The 20,376-nt window shown below is 38.4% G+C and overlaps 1 protein-coding gene across 1 annotated transcript in view; it reads left to right on the forward strand.

Annotated features, from left to right (window-relative positions):
- Nucleotides 1–2,370: 2,370 nt before the first annotated feature.
- The window catches only part of LOC116767552 (uncharacterized), a 30,543-nt gene continuing 12,537 nt past the window's right edge, over nucleotides 2,371–20,376 (forward strand). Inside the window, exons 1-4 of the mRNA XM_032657926.2 lie at nucleotides 2,371–4,208; nucleotides 14,885–14,981; nucleotides 15,071–15,158; nucleotides 19,360–19,410. Of these exons, the coding sequence (XP_032513817.2) occupies nucleotides 14,914–14,981; nucleotides 15,071–15,158; nucleotides 19,360–19,410 (207 nt within the window). The 5' untranslated portion in view covers nucleotides 2,371–4,208; nucleotides 14,885–14,913. The remainder of the gene's footprint in view (nucleotides 4,209–14,884; nucleotides 14,982–15,070; nucleotides 15,159–19,359; nucleotides 19,411–20,376) is intronic.

Genomic DNA, 20,376 nt, shown 5'->3' on the forward strand with positions numbered 1-20,376 from the left:
GGCCTAAGCGCTGCTTCCGCTGCCTTGACACCGGCCACGTGGCGGTGAAGTGCCAGCACCCGGAGGACCGTAGCCGGAGATGTTTCCGGTGCGGGACTTCGGGTCACAAGGCGGCCGAGTGCGAGGCAGCGCCAAACTGCCTCTTGTGCGAGGCTGCTGGCAAAGCAGAGAGGGCACACGTGCTGGGGGCAAGCGGCTGCGTCGCAAGGCCGTCTCTCCCCGGCACGAAAGCAACAAAGACGCGAAGGGCACCAAGGAAGGCCCGGCCTAAAAAGCCCAAGGCCAATGGCGGAGGAGGAGCGGTTCTCGCCCCGCCTGCCATGGAATTGGACGCCTAGCCCGTGGGCGGCGATCGGGGGATCGCCGCTCACATCAAGAGGGCCCGAGAAGCAAGCTCCCCAATGTCCGGGGAGCTCTCGGAGAGGCAAGCGGCGGCACGCCACCAAGCCGCCGCACTGGGCAGAGCCAAGCCCGGACGAAGCCGGGAGAGGCAAGCGCTGCGGGGTCGTGGTAGTTAAACAGTTCCCACGTCCCCCGCGATAGCGCAGAAAGAGGACATCGGGGGGTTTTAGTGGGTAAGAATCCCACATGCCCCGGTCGCGTCCCCACGCGGCCGGAAGTCTTACGAAGATTTCCCCCCGTCAACAAAAAAAAAAAAAAAAAAAAAAAAAGACCTGCGACTTAAGAAAACCCCACAAGAAAAAGTCCAGCGGGGTCAAATCGCACGATCTCGGTGGCCAGTTCACGTCGCCTCCGCGCGAGATGACCATGTCCAGAAATTGCTCGTGCAGAACTTCCATCGTAGCGTGTGCTGTGTGGCACGTAGCGCCGTCCTGTTGAAACCACATGTTGTCCAGATCCATATTCTCGATTTCAGGCCAAAAGAAGTTGGTTATCATCGACCGGTATCGCTCACCATTGACGGTGACGGCCACACCATTATCGTTTTCGAAAAAATACGGACCAATCACGCCTCCGGCCCAAAATCCGCACCAAACAGTCACTTTCTGCGGGTGCATTGCCACTTGGTGAACCTCGTGTGGATTGGTCTCGTCCCAAATACGGCAATTTTGCTTGTTGACATAGCCATTCATCCAAAAATGCGCCTCGTCGCTGAAGATGATTTTTTTGCCAAAATCGGCGTCAACTTCCAACTGCTCTAATGCCCAGTCAGCGAACACACGGCGCTGTCTATGGTCATTAACCTTGAGCTCTTGGGTCAGCTGGATCTTGTACGGGTGCAGGCTCAAGTCACAACGCAAAATTCGCCAAGTTGTCGTCTGCGAAAGGCCGAGTTCCTGTGCGCGACGCGGAATTGACTGCCGCGGGTTTTCGAGGACACTGTCGCGCACAGCGGCGATATTCTCGGCAGATCTCGCGTTACGTTGACGCACGGGAACCGGCTGATTGTTAACTGACCCGGTTGATTCGAATTTGTCCACCAATCGACGGATAGTCGACTCGGCAGGACGATCATCGCGACCGTAAAACGGGCGAAGTGCGCGGAACGTTGCTCGAACTGAAGACCCATTTTCATAAAACAATTTTATGATTTGCACGTGCTGCTCGACACTGTAACCTGCCATGGTGGTTTGGGAGGACGGAATGAATATAACACACTGCATTTGACAGCTGTCACTTAAACAACATGGCCGCAATCAGCTGTCAAAGTTCAAGCGTCCCTATTGGAAAACCCCATAGAATCTATATATGACCTTATCCAGAACATTCGCGACAAAAAATCCATTAACGTGACTGTTTTTTTTTTGCTCACACAATGACGTTTTGTTAGTACACGGTGGAGTCGAATTAATTGTGGTGTGAAAAGAAAATCAATAGCATCCTATCTAGTTAGTCCTGAGATAGTAATAGCCAAGCAGTATCCTCCTATAGGCTATGCTGATAGGCAGGGTTTCTAGACGTTCCAACTTTCTGATATAACCTCCTATTGGATACATCGGAAGGTGACGACGTCCAGGAACAAGCTTCCTCGACTAATGTGGACCTAGTTTTTTTTTTAATCACTCAATAAATAATTACAAAGCAAAAACAGGAAGTATGTTTACCGGTGTGTATGGCGAGTGCAGGGTGCCTGGGTGTGTTTCCTTTCAGTTATAGTTTGGGTTTCTTCGAGGCTTGAATAAGTAAGCTGTTAAGGAAAAAGTGAATCACTTCTTTTTCCTTTTCTTCCTATCAGCCAAATACGTCACGTTAAATGGATGGATCTCCTACGACCGTCGTGAAGCAGCAGAGGGCTGCAAGTATACTAGGGGAAAAGTGAGAGGCTGTTAGAGCAAGAAAATTCTAGTCTCGGAAGAGATATAATATCTTATTACAAAGAGAGACAAAAAAGTAAATAAAAAGAAACAGGCAATGTAAAGATATCCAAAGCATTCTCCTCCGAGGAGAGCAGTGATCGCATCAACTGTTCTATACTGTTCATATAGTGTGGACCTAGAAAAACTCGCTAAAGCGTTTAGGCTTACAAATTTTTTAACTTCTAAGCGACCGGAGACGCGGGCGGATGCTTGTACTAAACGCATACCTACATACTGTAAAAGCGACGAGGAATTCTACAAACTAATTGTTGGACTTACTCGTATTTAACATCGGCCAGTTTTCCTTGATCTCTAAAACGGCAATCAATTACAAAAAAAATATCCGTATCTAGAGTGAAACGTACGTAACATAGAGAGACTCGCATCGCAACCGGTCATTAGAATTGTATAGATCTGAGCTTGAATTGGTTTAAAAAAAATACATTTATTTAATTGTACCTTTCGTTAGAAGGGTCTCAATGTTCATTACATGTTCTATAGACATGACAACAAGCTAAATGACAGTTGTTGGTTGTTCGACGCCGAGCTTCAGCATGCTTCTGTGTCTATTGTAGTGTAAACGAAAACATTATATAAAGGTCAAGTACATGTTGATAGCGTTCCCCGACACCGATCTCTACGTTCGTGATGCGGACGAGCTCCGGGTATTATTCCATATACTACCATTATTCCTACTCAAATATTAAGCATCTACATAGAACACAAGCTATCTGTAGCACGAATCATCACTGAGACGTGTGCGAGTCAAATATTAAATGTTACAAGAGCAATAATTGAATCTGGTTTAAAAAATATATATTTAAAGAGTCGGAAAGTTGTGGTTGAGTGAAATATGTGCCAAGTTTGATTATCTTTGATTATCTTGCTCAGTGAACATTCCGGTGAGGTCCGTAGGTGGAGCAGTGAGTAGGTAAATGTGTACAAGAGGGTCGCGCTGAGTCGCAATGGGACTGTGACGAAACGACGCGCCCGACAATAACACGCGGGCGGCCGACGGCGGTGTCTGTTACAAACGAACGGATGTGTAGTTACCGTTGACAAACTATAATCATTGAGATGACTTGTTTTTGTTGAGGCTTCGATATTTTTTTAAATAAAGTATTTTTTGATACTACATTTCCAGATCGGCAGCAAGCCTGTACATCGCAGTCGTCCGATCCTTCTTGTTTTAATTTCACGGCCCGTGCTCTCTAATGTTATTTTCTGTGTTGTATTTTTTGTTTGTTTGACACAACCCACGATAAAATTTTACAGTCACACTCACAGCTTTGGACCGCAAAAAACAATACACGAATCTCAAATTGATTTTAAAGTACGTAATGTGAGCAACCGTGCCTAAGAGCTCGGGGCTCCTCGGTTTGTTTATAGTCACTTTAAGTATTTATAATTCAATGTACAATGTTTAACAATTAATAAGTCTTTATAATAACAGACAATTACAGATGAAATAGCGATATATGAGAAATATTTTTACTCCTATAAGCTTTAGGATTACTAGAAAACTCAAATAAAATGCTCTCATTCCATAGATGTAGGATCAAGAGGTTGCCAACAATCGTACCTAAATTAATTTGTAGACTAACGCCAGGAAATGAATTCAATTTTTTAAAAAACGTACAGGAAGCTGTTTTTCGTTGGATTTATAGTTTGTGCCGCGGCTGTCTGCGGGGGTTCTTGGTCCACCGGCCGCCGTGGCTCGTGAGCGGTGAGCCGTCAGTCAACAGTGAACCCCCGACCACACACAGGGACGCACGTGCGCGTCCTCACAATATAAGTTTACGTGCCGTGTTCAGTTTACAATATAATATTTGATGTGTTTGTTATTGTGTTGTGGATGCCTCGAGCTCCTGAACGGATCCTTTTAGAGTCGTAAGTTTATAATTTTTTTTATTGTTTTTCCTGGAGCAGTTTCATTAACTAATTGGAAATAAATCTGATGTTTTTAAATATGCAGATTTTTTTAATTAAAACATGCAGTCTGAATAAAATAAACAAAATTTCAATTAAAATTAAAATAATAACTTTTTAGTCTATTAATTTTTTTGCGAACTCTTATGTTTTTTTGGTAAAAGAAAAATTCAAATGAGTTGCGCGGTCTAGCAGAAACTTACAATAGTAGGTGCTAGTGAATTTTTATGGTTTTTTGAAGCACACAAAAAGTCAACAAAAACATTCAAACGGAGCGTTCCTAGCTACTTCAACATTAAACTCGTAGTAAACATAAATTTACGTGAAGCGGGAACGCCTTCAATAAATTGTTATTACTAATAAAATGTATCTGATACCGTATGATATACGCGTGGCATTTGGAGGTTGTAAAAAAACAGATTTTATATATAATTATACGGCTAGGAGATTAACTGGAGACGTCCGCGGGCCGAGGGAAAGTGGCGGAGACGTCGCTGAGGCTAACGTTATCATTAACTAGTCAAGAGTTATGGGCTTTCTTTGTTTCTTGCGTTTAATAACACGCTTGTTATTCATACATCTTATAATGATAGCTCGTCTCTTCGAGGAGGTCTGTCGTAAATTATATTCAAAATTGTATCACTTTTTTTTTTTTTTATTTGGACATGTATCCGATTCCGATATCTTAGAATGATTTTTCTATTAAGTATGTACGGTATGTGGTCCGTTGCTCGTCTCCCGGGGGCAATACTCTAGTTTTCTCGTTTTTCACTTTCTAAACGGTGCCGATCACAGCATTATATTAAGTACCTATATCAGAAGTCGTCGCGTGCCGCCAGGCGCCAGCTACTATTGTAACGTTAACCATCTAGAACACTCAATATTATAAATTACTCTTGATGTTTTCTATACAGGAATGTAGACAAACTATTCCATGACTAAGGAACAACTCATGGCGTATCTGCTGCCGTGTGAGCTGATGCATTCAAAACATTATGACAATCCATAAATCTGTATGTATCAGCTTTGGTGTGATGTTCTGAAGTTTTTTCTCAATGAATAAACTTTTTGTATACCTCAAGTACGTGTTCCTATTAGTTACAGTTACCATTCCTTGTGAACTATATATTTTGTTCGTCATAATACACACGAACACGCGAGTCTCAAGAACGCCGACCGTCAAAACGAACTGTTTTGAACAATCGTTTAAAATTACTAATGTTGTGTAGTGTTCGGGAACATACATATTTATTATAAGCGAGTCGTAGCTTCTGAAATTAAAGTTGCGAAACATTTCTTATGATAATATTTAAAAAGTTAGAATTGTTTTATATTTATCAGTGAAAAGTTTTAAATAAAATATTTAATTTAGTATGAATAAAAAATAAATATATTTTCAAGTACTAACATAAAGAACTGTCCACATTATTCACAAAATTTGATAATGATTACAATCTTGGGACAGCAAAAAATGTTCGTGTTTAAAGTTTCGCCTCTCGGCGGTCCGCAATCTCTTAAATGTGTCTCAGGAACTTTAATGACACTCACAACTGGTGTTGCCACATGTTGAATCTTTTCGATAACAAATTAAATTAAAAACTAATCACATTTTTATCGTCTGACTGACTGCAAAAACTTTTTTCTGCAAATATTTTAACCTTTCACATTATTCTAAGTATAATTAAAAAACAATACTTTTTGCCGATGACTTGCGTCTTGAACTGAACTGAACATATATTGATCAATAGGCTGTAAATTCAAATCTGACATAATAACGAAATGAAAACCAAAAGTCAGTTGAACGCTACGAATCCTCGTCTACCATAGTGATAAGACCAAATCACATTATTGTGGTATGTGTTGTAATATGAATGTAAGCTAAAGTGTTTATATTAAAGCGAGTTAACACTCTGAGAAAGTCAGGAGGTCCCTATTGTTCGGTCGCTTCAGGTCTGGTCGGGGCTGAGTCTCATTGAGATACTGTCTTAATTAGAACAATTAAAACGTATCTCGGAGCCGGCGATAACATTTACCATTATAATTGTGTAATAGACCTCTCCGGAGATAAAGACTTCTTAAAAACCGTCCGTTTCCTTAAACTTTAATTCGTTGCACCGCGACATCTGTGCCGTGAGCAGCTGCAGGTAAATTAAAAGAATAAAAAGCGATCCCCAAACAGAATTCAGCTCCGAGTCCGATATATGTAGTTAAAAAAATAATCTCATTCCATTCCACCCTTCCGACCATCGACTTGTAGTGTACGGTAGACGTTTATGTGTTTATTTCTATCTTTCCATAGACAATACCGTCACAGGCTATTGAATATCTTCTGTATAATTAACGTGTGCATATAATTGTAGGTAAATGCATATGTTTAATCAAATGGCTTCTCGTTGTCTCAGGTGGCGTGAACGAGACGCGCGTTTCTATTCTCTGTTACATTAGTATTCTGTCTTTTTGTATTGTTATCATAAATATGAATTTGAATAAATTTTAATAAATTTAAACGCTTCTATTGTCATTAGAGTTAATTATTACTGCTGAATTTTGATCATTATAACTCGAATCGTATCACTAAAGTAAAACTCGCCCCTGCTGATCAACAGTTTAGTGCGTTGCATGCTGTATACAAAACATGAACTAATAAAACATGAGTGTGGTGTAATAATTTTGAGGTTCCAACTCTCTAAACCATATCTTCATAGTAAGATACGATTTGAATATCATCTAATTTAAAAATAGACCATCCCTCGGCCATCACAATGAAAGCAGTCGCTGTTATAGAAGACGGGGAACGTGTAATTATATTTTGTACATTTTTTGTGACGTGAGGACGGGGAAGTAACGGCTCTACTTTAATTAACGCTACAGGAAATGACTCGTTAGATATCACTCGACTGATTTAGATAATAGATATTAATTTAAATGAACGTTTCACCGGGATTACTTTAAATTTTATTATTACAGGGGATGAATAACATAGGTAGGGTAAAGATGAATGATTGAGGGACGTCATTAAAAATCATTGAGTGTTGTGGACTGGTGGCGCGTGGTCTATGGAACAATAGACATTTTCGGCGGTGGCGGGACAGTGGTAGGACGGTGGTTTGGTGGTAACAATAGAGGGTGACCATCAATCGAGTCACCATTCAAGTATTCTTGTCGAGCCCTCCCGCTTTTCATTAAGCTTTTTGTACTGACTAATGGCTTCTAAATAATAGTTTCGATGACTGCCCTCAATGGAAACCGAACCAGTTCCGGTCGGCGATGTTGACATTCAATATTATTATGAAAGTTGATGTTTTTGTTTGTTTATTTGGCAGTTTCTATACTAATGAACGCGGAAATAAATTACAGATGGTGACAGTACGGGATAATCGCTGCCAACGAACTTTAGTTTATATATGAAGAGGATACTTTGGACGACTCTCTAAAGAGAAAGGTCTGGGAGTCGTCTAGTTAAATTTATATTAATAACATATTTTCTTATATATTTATAAAAAAAATATTAGGTTCTTTATCCTCTTTCATTCGAAGTTTACTCAAAACTACATAACCGTGTCCTAGGAAATAGGAATGTAAAGTTGTAGTGTACGCAGTTCATAGTAATACGATTTTTTTTATTAAATCATGTAAACAGTTGGCGAGAATATAATTTCTAAAATATAAAAAAGTAATTAAAGATTCGCGTGCCTAGTCAAGAATTTTAATGACTATTTTCTCTTACATCTGATTTGATTGTGCGTTTCACAGCTTGTGTGATCTCTACAACACGATCAAAGTAAATAGTACATAGGACTCGGCTCGTAAACAATCTCCGACCAGATACTGCATGACGTTTACTGTTTCATATAAATAAAATGTCACTATGACTACTGTTATATTACGTCACGTTTGTGACAGTGACGGGCGGGATGGGAACAAGTCACGAGCGTCGCCGGAGATAGGAGATAATAGATTTGCCATGGATTTACAAAAGGTATTTGAAAATAATTAGACGGAGGCACACAGCCCACAGGCCATACCGTGTAACTTAAATAACTGTTTAATTATTTAATCTTAGATTATATATTCATGTGTGAAGTAAGGAATAAACGGTTAAAATGTGAGTGAATCCTTAGCTTAAATAAAAAATATATATTTAAAAATAATAACCGTCAATCGCTTTCGACTTGTATGAAATGCGTTCAGAAACGTAATAAAATGAAGAGTATTGTACAATAATAAATAGAACAAGGGATGCCGGATGCCCTCGTCCCCGTCCCCAGGTCCCGGGCTTCATCATTTGATAGACTTTGACAAAAGAATGAGATCGCTCTGTCAATGAAGTATTGTATTCGGAGCTCGCACCGGGCTCGTACACTCGTTCACCGTTAAATATATTGTCAATGAAAAATGTTTTGCAACATTTTGACGACACTGGGCTTGTTACGCGTATTGGATCAGGAAATTATAATGTCAGTACACACGTACGAGCGTGTAGCGCACGATACGTGGAATAGAGGCTATCTGTTTCGTTGAAGTAGACCGAAATTATTCTTATTTGTTGGATAATTTCCATCCTAGATGGTTTTTTTTTGTAAGGAAAGAATACTATAATCGATTTTAAGTGAAGGAGAGATCATATAAGACTTTATAAAACAGCTACTGCAAGACTATAAAGAGCCCAAGAACTGCGGCTGTTGTCAATTATCCCGCCTTTTCCGGTAACAGTATGAACCTCATGCTCGGTCTAGTATTAACCTACACTTTCCTTGTTTAGTTGTCTGTAGTGGTGACCTCGACAATCGAACCCACCTCCGACGCCTTAATCGAATCCCCGATCCAAAACAGTGACACATCAACTGCTATGACTCCATGCAGAGTAGATATTTCTTGATTCTCCCACATAGAAAACAAAGACAAGATGGAGACTTCGAACTGGAAACGCTGCGTTTGCAGTGTGACACTGCTTACTTGTTGTTGGGTACTGTTGGCTTTATTTACGACAAAAAATAGATTGTGTTGTGTGAACGTTCCTCACTGTTAGCTGCTCAGACTCTGAGATTATAAATTTAAACAGTTTTTATTGAGCAAGTTATAAATGATTGTGGTATGAGACCTGCGCCTGATGTGTTCGGTTACTTTGCTTGTTACTTGTTTTTGAGTGAATGTTTATCGGCTAAATAATTTTTTTCAATACCTTTAACACGAATAGCATAGATAAACTTAACACAGAGGTTTTGCAGACTAACATTCATCAATCAAGATAAGGAATAAGAATAAGAAAGTGGGAACTGCCCGTATTGAGGGTGACTGCGAAGACTCGTAACAAGATTACAGTAATTAATACCTAGAAATGAATTTCATTTAAATGAAACTAATATTATTCGGATTATTACGCGTATTTATTTATTTAAAAAAACTACATACTCCCTACGTTTCGGTTACTTTGCGGAAACCGCGAAGACGGGCAGATGTCATGTCTGCAAGGGATCACGAATAAAATACGCGCAGTAATCCGAATAACATTAGTTTTATTTGACTGAATACTCGCGAAAGTTTTAGATCTCATAAAATCGTCACCTTCCTAATGTACGGACAAACTGGAATTGTTTCGTAAATATATATGTGTAACCCGACTCTCCGCTGTTGACTATTATTTCTCTACAAATCTTTTCGAGCACAATACAGTCGCCAAACAACAGTCCGCGCCCCGTCTCCTGCCGATGTTTGCTGTTTTAATGCTTGTTGTTCAGAGAGGGGCGATGTTGTGATATTCAAACAAGTTTCAAACGACCCCTCCGCGAATTTTCACACAAAAGACATTTTAGTCCAGTTAATTTTAACAAACGAATTTTTAACGAATATTAATTACCTTAAGTTATTGTTAGTTTTAAATCTGAGTCATTTGTGTATAATTTTTTTATCGACCCCCAACCGGTGTGACGTTTTAAACGGTTTAGTGTATCGGGTTCGCCGATTTCTCTTCGTGTATCCTGTATTGGCGTATGAAACTTTACCTCAGTACTAATGAGGCCTAGCGACGGAAGCTGATTAAGTTATACTGTTGGTGTGAGACGATTCATCTAAAAACCTCGAGATATTCTCTGTGTAGGTAGCGATCACTGAGTGTAATTACCGTTTTTATGGTTTATGCAAAAAATGCAGCATTCGTTTTTAATGATAGCCAAATTTGGGCATTACGGTGTGTTAAATGGTTTTAACACGTTTACTACAGCTCGAGAACCCCCTTATAATGTTTACCATTAGAGCACGACAATTTTTTTTACAAACATTTAAGGAATGTTTTTCATTAGTTAGTTATTATAAGAAAGTAATTTTAAAAATGTCGTAGGCTATATACATCTCATGATTTTTGTCAATTAAAAGGATCAGTTAATTAAAGCCACAAGTTAATACCTTCTCGTATAAGACAGGATCATTTTTAACTGACATTTGTAATTGAATTAAGACATGTGTGACGCGTGTCATTACAGCAGCGGTTGTTACAATCACTCAGTTAAACTCAATGTTTGTGAAATGCCCTTTTTATTTGTCTTTCATAACGCTAGAATAGTATATTTTATGAATAAACGACTTGTTTCTTAACCTTCCCGTTTATTTACACTTTATTTAATGACGAACTGTCACTAGCGACTCATTTGATATGCGAGAAATATTGAATTATTAATTTCGGTCACAATTGCGTCACATAAAACAGTTTCTCGTACGTTGAATCTCTGTCTAGTATTAAGTCACTTGCGTTAGCTTTAAGTAGTAGAATTCGTTTATATATTTCTCATAACCTCGAATACTTAACAGTCGGTCATATATTGCAAAATTTATCTATTTTGTTTGTTGGTAGACGTGCACAATATATAAATGTAAACATATAATAAGTCGTAGCTGGGCTTCTGTGTTGTTATTACTTCATGGTGACTATATTCCATAGCTGTTATTCAATTCGACACCGGACAAATCACCTGACGGTAGTCGGGGGCCGAGGCTTGTCTGTGGGCTGTCAACTAATGGCTGACTATCATTTGACAGCTAAAATAACCGACGCCTTGTTTAGACTCGGTAATAAATGACTTAGCTCATTCAGCCACACCTTGTGCAAACCGAAACGTTTTATTAAATATCGGTACTGATTTAAATTTATTAATATTCTATGAGTTGTGTCTAAATTTGGGTGTTGTATGAAATATATTTGGTGATATTCAAAATATGCACCCTATGGTACCATCCGTCGTGTAAGCGTAGTGGTGGTGGCGCTGGCGGCCGTGGGAGACGGTAACAATACGTAGTTTCACGGTCCGCGGACTCGGCCCTTGCCCTCTCGCACCTGCGCTGCTCAACAGACGATAACTTAAGGAATTTTAAACACCTCGCGCCATTCGCATTTCAACTTGTCCCGGTTACTATCACGGAACATAGAAATAGTTTAAAAATCGAGTATTTATAGTACAATTTTAATTTTAATAAATTGTTGTTAATAAACAAACTAGCTATTGTTTGTTTGATTAACGTAAGGATAAATAAGTTGGAATAGCATGGTATTAAATTAAGAATAACCTAGAAACACGTAAAACTAAATAAAAATAGCACATTAAAAACAAAGATCTGATATTGTTATTTTATAATGGTCACAAAGTTTGCAGTAATTCCCATGTAAATCAAACGTTGATTGACAGGCTGCGTGTAATATGAGAGCAGCACTTTAATGATCAGTTATAAATCATAACGAGCTGGATGGAGTTGTCAATCAACTTAACAGCGTCTGCTAGACATTAACTAGGTTTCGAAGACGATTTGCATATAAGTCCTCATCGGCCCGCCTCCAGTATTCCTATAAGTAACACACAAAGTGTTCGGCATTCTCCATAAAAAAACCAGCTCGAACTAAACTGGAAGAAACCTTCCCTGTTTGAAGAAGTCGCCCCGAGGCGTTTTTAATCACATCGATTCAATGTAATCGTTAGAATAACTTCACAGGAACGTTGTTAAGGAAATTATCGATTATCGAGAGAAATCGATTCCAACAATTATCGTGGCGACATCCATTATTTCGTTTGAGGAAATCGCGACAGTTTGCGACGTTCACGCATCGTCAGCTTGTCGACTCATTGCCGGCTCGTGACTTATGAATAATATTTTTCTATAATCTATATTTTCCTAATGTTTTTCACGATCTCCGTTATTATTGACGTGAATGTTCCGAACATTCCGAACGTCCGTAAGGCGGCTACGCTCTGCGTAATTCTTTGTTTTGTTCATAATTACAAATATTAGGCAACAGTCCCAATTAAAGGGGCGTAGGCGAGTTGCATTATGAGGTACGTTCTATTGGTTTCCTATGAAGGTCTATATCTGCTCGAGACTCTATTACTGGAGATTTATGTTTTACCTCTTGCTCTAATAGAGTTTGTTATTAGATATTTAACATGTCTCTATTTATTACAAGATGTGTAGCGTCTAGAGGTTATCAATAAATGGAATTCCTGCGCTCGAAGAATGCGCCTAACTATAAGTTAAATATCGGAGTCATCCCGAGCCCTTCCATACGATCCGTGATTATTTTATACAAAATACAAAAAAGGCTTCGGGCTCCGGAGACCGGTTCCAGGCTCGCTATCATTTCGAGACTCCGGCGAAATTACTCTTTTAAGTTGATGTTTGAGATCACGAGAATACCTTAACCATACACACGAACGCATTCACGAATATACCGACATAGTTTGTAATAACATACTTTAGATAGAAGCTCTGGCGTTAGATGCTAACAGACTTCCTTTACGTGAATTTTTAAATGTATTGTTTGCTGTTTTACGACAAGTTTATGATAGGTCAGTATAAAATCCCTTTCGCTGTCCTGGAGCCTGGAGGAGAGCCCCGACTGTGAACAGATCATAAATAAGTGCAACATCAATAATGTATGTGTCATGTGAGCCGCGGACATGTTCGCAGCTGACAAGGAGCGCTAGCCGGGTCTGGACGTTTATTTATCTGGACTACAACCGCCGATGACTATCATTATTATAACAGACAAGCGTATTAAGTCCTAAACACATAACTTATGGGCGACGAGTTATTAATGACGCCATTTCATGATTGTTAGTTATTACAAACAGCGATATTGCGGCCGTTCGTTGTGGCTACACTGTCCCGAGTCTCCCAGGAGGATTATTTGTAGCGGAAGATACTACAAGACGCTGTATGAAGGTTTCTTAGCATTTTAAAGACCCTAATAAACCAGAACATATCAGGCATGAGCCATTATTGCTATAGTATAGACCTTCCAAATCTCTTTCCCTCTCACCGTCTCGCTTGTCCACATACACTTCTTATCCAGCAGAATATTTCATCGTAAATGTTTTTTCTCTCAGTACTTTTTGTTTGACATGTATCTAAACGGTTCGGTTGGTTTAATATGATAAAAATGTTTGAGAGGAATCTGATTTTAATAGTTTTATAATAACTCACGATGCAATATGTGTTGTTACGATATGTTTAGTTCTTCGAACTCGGGTCTTATATGAACTGATCGCACGATATGGACGCTGCGTTTAATAGAGTTGATGTGATCGTTAACGTGAGCGAGATAATTATAATGAAAATTAAAAAATAATCGGTTTGCTATGTTTACAGCTTGCTTCAAAGCTATGAATATAAAACACCTCAACCTCTAGCAGTCTACCGCATGCTAGTAAACGTTTTATTTTTTACAATTACAGTACGCTTACGACAAGTTTGAGTCGTCAGATACGAATCGTTTCGCGTTTCCAATTCAATGGCTTACGTTTATTCTGTGCCTAATAAACTCGTAACTACTATGCCTCATCATTTTATTATTCAGTATTGTAATAGAAACTCAATTAGTCTCGTTATTTCACGTCTACTAAATAAGGTGCTATACCGTAAGCATCGTGGTGAACCCGACGTGATAACACAATGAAGACCTGACAAACCCCCGTACATAGTGTGGGTTGTTAGGAAGCGAACTCGGGGTAAGCGTGTAGAACTTGTTTGTCTTTATTAGATCACTTCACGGTGTTTGTACGAGTTAATATTATAATATAAAATACGAACGAGTCCCTGATCGCTCTGCCGTTTATGAAAAGTCTATCTCGTACTTCAACTTCATGACTTCATCACACCATAACAGGGGTTCCGTAGGTACAGGTTAGCTCATATATATTAAATTTGTGCTTGCGACTGTAATTTTCACAATTAAAAGATAAATGTCAGATGTTATCGTAGACGATTGCAGCGTTAAGAGTTGCGTCAGAAATTACATTGTCTTTGATCGTATTTTGTTTCTGTTCGATATTAAAATATAAATTAATTTAAAATATAAAGATGTAGCGAAGTATAGAACACTCTTAGTTTACACTAGTAGAGTTTTTGTTTTCCAAATTATTTAGCAACACACCCGCGACGTCGGACGGTCTAGAATGACGGGCGGTTTTGAAACACATCTTGGAAGCGGTTACGGTTTTTTGCGAAATTCATTTTATTTATAAAACAATGAATTTACATTATCTCTTTATTACCGATAGACTTCAGTTACGTCGATGTTAACTGTGTGTACTATACTTTAAACATTTTCCTCTGAGTGTGTTGTTTTCGGTACATGTTCATGTTGATTGTGTCAGGTGACTAATGAGCGTCCCCGCAGTGCACCATGTCGGCTGTGATGAGCACCCTGTCTATGATCAGCGGCGGCAGGAGGGCCCATCGTAAGCTCACCAAGTAAATACAATTGTTAACACAATACTTCGCCATTATGTTCTTCCTGAACGATAATAATTTTACTTACAACATGTCTGTCTGTGTGCTAGTTCAAGAAAATCTGGCCAGTTCTCCGACGCCGGAGAGGACAGAACCCGCAGTCAGCATGACCTCAACAAGCAGCGCTCCGCCTCACTCGTGAGTACTGTCATTACTTACACGTTTTATATATGTAAGTGGATTGGCATTTGGATATCATATATATGATAACAACATCAAGCAGTGCTTACTCACATTTAAAATCTATATTCAATACGAGACTAACTTCTGATCACGGCTTTACCCACCTGGATTTGAGTTATCACCTCAGACACCGGCCTACTCTCTACCTCGAGCTGTCCACGTTCAAACTGGATTTCAATAAAATCGGTTTATGAGTTTAGACGTCGAAGCAGAACAGACGGTTATTTTTTTAGAACTCGACGAAAACAAGATAAATAGTGTAATACCAAGTTGAAATATATTATACGCATTACTGTAGGAGGCGTGGAAATTGTAATTTCTCGCTTGTAAGGTACGACACATCCCTGAGACCATGACTCAGGTAAAGAAACAGGAACCAGTAACGAATTATCAATGACTTGGAACAGCATCGAACGTTAAAAATATCTATTATAACGTGTAGTTCTCACGGCACACTTCACAAACTGCGAGTTGTTTTAATGTAAGTAATCATTTGCGTCAAAGCAATGATCATAACTCACAGCCGGTCCTCGTTCTAAACAACAATGGGTTTGTTGACAAGTATTGTGAACCGTCAGACGCTCACGTTACAGGCGAGAGAACATACTGACATACGATACTGGCATAATTTTGTATATTGTTACCTTAGGACGAGTTGACAATCTCAAACGAGACACGGACAGTTTCCAGTTTTCTATTCATACACCTACGTTACTAAGCACTATACATGCATTGATTTATGAATGAAATACTGTTAACGCTTCGTATGTAGTGTGAGGATGCGAACTTGTGCTAAGCGTACTAGTGTCTTAGTAGTTACAGAAGCGTGGGTCGAGTGTTGGGTACTTTGAATTTTAATGTATTCCTATTTCCTACTAAGAGTATTTCTTAAATTTTGTTCTGTTGTTTTTGTAACGACTGAACATACACCCAACATTTTCTGTTAATCTCGGGTAGATTTAATTATTATAATTATGAAGATCAAGTTTTATCTTAATTATAAAACAAAACAAAGCAAACGGTAGCCCCAGTCATGGCGATATCTATCTAAATAAAAAATTGTGGAGGTCTGTTCGTGTGTTCTCATAACGGACAAACTAATATATGAATAAAAATATACATATATATTTATATATTATTTTGAAGGGACTTATCCTTCATCTAAACAATATTATTGCGGTTTCAAATATTTTTATAAGCATTCCGTGTTCAGCGATTTATTTTCTTGCAAATACGAAAACTGTGTTACAGAATAAAACGGGCAAAGTCGCCGGTATCAGCTCGTCCAATATAATTCTTTTAATTGCTACATCTTCATTGTGTCGGTGTGTGCCCTGTGCGGCTTAAATGATATTATAACATTATAGTAATCGGGTATAAGATGTAATTAGCAGTAATTATTTACAGTATCAAAGTCGTGAACAATTATTGGTGTGAATCTTTCTCATATTTGTGTTTAGATTTTCGATAGCGTGCATTAGAGTCACGGCAGAGAAACGAGCAATAATTGTATAAGCTAATTACCTTTACTCTACTTAAGAGCTCGACCGTCTCACAGTAATGTGACTTCATTTCACGTTAGGCCTAATAAATTGGACCAAATCTACGTTCCTATCCGCTGAAAAAGTCGGCGTTTCGTAATTAGGTGCTATTTCAAAGATCCGTTTCAAATTTTTAAACTCTCCTATTTTATAGTCTCCATTATCTTAATAATAGTTTATAACGCCGGACTAGAACCCTGTCTAAGACTACGCACCAACCGACTCAAAATTAACGTAAAAGAATTGATAAATATAAACATTGTTATTCTGATTAGCTTCATCTGTAAGAGTGTCTGTCATATGTATGTTATTTATTACTTTATCTTTATTTAGTTATTTGTGACTAACTCTAAGGTTTCCTTGTGAATAATGATAAGGCCTCTGATATGTCTAATACAAATACCTTTCTTGTTATTTTCTCTTTTTACTTGTTTTTGTGTGAATAAAGAAAGTCTAGTACTTGTATTGACTAACATTTTTTTTCGACTTAGAGAAGAACTATAATATAATAGATTATATATATATATATAGATAATAGATTTTTTTTTCAACAATGTCCTCGTCGAATTTGAATTGATACTCAAAGTATTTAGCTGTGAACGTTTTCAACGTCATATTTACAGTTTCTAAGTTGATCTTTGCTTGTGTTCCGTCAATATCTGACAGCCGCCGTAACTGCGCGATTACCCTTTACTTACTCTATAAAAGTTCGCGCCACACCTCCGTCATCCGTATAATACGAGTATATACACCAAGAACACATTACACTTCTATAAGAGTGATAACGAACAACATGCGAACTAAACTGTACTATAGATCCGGACCCCTGTTCTCTACTTTTCTTGTCGAATACTTGAAAATATTGTAAGAAATTAAGAAAAACTGTCTTTCGAAATGTTGAAAGCTCAAAAACTCTGAAACATAAAACCATAACATATTTATATATATTTTGGTACAAAACATATTGTTTTTTTTTTTTCGAAAAAACAAAAATGGTCAATTTATTTTTAAAGCAGACTTTATAGAATGTTAAACGTAGGTAATTAGAAATATATATCTAGCTAACTGTAGTAGTCTGTAATAAACTGTAACTTACACATGCCCTTAAAAGGATATTAAACTGATATTGGAAATGAAAACGATCGTCTTTACTAGAAGCGGCCATTTATCTATTACTTGTGTAGCGCGGAGCGGGCTGCGGGCCGAGCGGTCGTTTAAAAGGAAAAAACTCAATTAATCGCCTCGCGACGGTTCCTGTTGGCGCGGAGGAACGTTTCATTCGTGAAAAAACGACTCCGTTTCGCTAATAATGCGTTGAGTGAGCCTTCGCTTCTTGTGTGTATTGTGCATTATTAATAGTGTTATATAAATATTCATTACACTTGTACAGGAGTCTAGCTGATTTATTCTGAATCTATGCATTTCCTTTAGAACTGTTTTTGGTGCCGTGTCTCGGTGATTTCTTTCCGCCGTGCGTGTCGCGCGGTGCGCGTGCGATCACTAATATTAATACTAATTACTCTCATCATTTATCAAGTTTCAATGTCCACAGTCATGTCATTACACCTGGTTCGTGAACAAACACACGAACATAATTTATATATACATACAAAACTTGTCGTATTCATTTATACAAAGAAATAGTATTGGAATGTCCGTTTAATACATAAAATAAGTGCTTTTAGAAAACCCACGTAGACCATTACTCGGAACATTTACTAAAAACACATTATTCTCAAAGTTTTGTGTCCGTCTATCCTTTCATTCACGCTAATCTTAAAAAGACTGTACAAATTTTTTATGGTACCTAAACTATGAAATGTCTGATCTAAGAAAGAGTGACTTGCACCTACTACTATTTTTATTCATATAAATAGTAAAAATGCATTAATAGGTCGCGGTCAGATCTAGTATGTGACCAGTTCACTGACCGAACTCCACTAGGTAATATTTTCATTACTAATAACGGTCTCCGGCGACGACTCATTATAATAGATCAGAGGTTACGTGTAATAAAGATTATGACAACGTTCTAAAAATACAAGTATCCAAATATCTGGTTAAAGTATCACCAGTTTTACGCAACATCATATCTCACGTGCACTCCGTAGTAAATATAAGAAACGCAGTATGTTGCGTCATCTGTATATAGTGTGTATATTAACACGTATGTAAGTATTCCGATGTTCAGCCGTCACATGTTACATACCTTACAATAGTAAGGTGTATGTTCCATATAGGAAGCTCCCGCTGTTGTAGGAGGCTGAGCAACACGGCCGGATAGCGCCTAACGAGCGAAACGCTCCGTTAGCTTCGACTACATTAAAATTCACTGGATATCAAGAAATCTAAAATGTAACGTGAACTGGATCTATTAATAAAAAACAATTCTCTTCCCGTTCATTTTACATTTATGTAGAGTTGTTCATAGCACTAAGGTCACTTTACAAATTAATAAAAGCTGTTATTGTGGTGAGTGTATTGTGATTCAGATGTTTTGCACAAATAAGAATATTGGAGAGCGTCAACAAAGCCTCCGAGGCGCAGGATGAAGGGGCCGTCTCGAGTTCTTTGTGTCTTATTATCATAAGTTAAAGCTGGTCTGTTTGTTGCAGCAAACCCTCGAGGCTGGAGGGGCCATCAACCTTGAAACCCTGGAGGCTAAGGTCAGTGCACCTCCATTGTTCACTGTTTACGAACTATTCATATTATAATGTTTAACAACGACGGGTATCTCACAACCATTAATTATCAATCAATATTTCATGCGAGCGTCTCCGTGTGAGCATCTCATTCATTATTATTTATCCAAGCCCACTCCTTATCAATTTCCTCACCTCTGTTTGCAGACGGAAATATTTATTTCAATGTAGTTAGTTCATACACTCGCTCTAACATCTGGTAACGGCTAACGATGGTATGTTCACATCAGGTAGGTTATGCGTGTGTTTCTCCACAATTAGTCTAGTCCTTAAGGCGCGAGTAATGTCTCCGGCGACGATGAAACGCGCTGCGATCCCAGCGGATAGATCATTTATGACTTGTTATATATCATTTAGACGCGGGAGTAATTGGACATTAATCAGGATAGGTTTTTTGACGTGAGAGACAAATGTAACTACGTATTGGAACTCGAGCGAGGAAGAGAAGGTTGTAACGAGTTTCACGGAGAATATTCATCGCATTTAAATGAAAAACTTTTTCATTTAACTCAGATAACTATGACAACATTTTTAATCTCGTAATTAATATGATCAAGACGAGCTTCAAGACGAGAACATATTTTATTGTAGCGCCTTACAAGACACTGTCCTTTTTTAATTGTGTAATGAGACTGGGCGTAGGCAACTAATGATATAATAGTTACCTTTTTATGTTTAATACGTGAAGTTACACACATGCAGACAGTAAGCCGTTACTGGCACCGTGTGGAGGTAAATTTACTGAGATAAGAGATTGAATGTGAATAATTATTGTAAGAATCTAATGAAAGAATTTATAATAACAAAGGCTCTTGAGTGATATTCATCGTTACCTATACTATAATATCATTATATTGACCGTCAGTTGCTGGGTCGGTCGAGAGCGAGAGGCTTGTATATTGTTTTACGAAAACAACACTCCCAGAAATG

The sequence above is a fragment of the Danaus plexippus genome, assembly GCF_018135715.1.
Source record: "Danaus plexippus chromosome 9 unlocalized genomic scaffold, MEX_DaPlex mxdp_26, whole genome shotgun sequence".
Lineage (NCBI taxonomy): Eukaryota > Metazoa > Arthropoda > Insecta > Lepidoptera > Nymphalidae > Danaus > Danaus plexippus.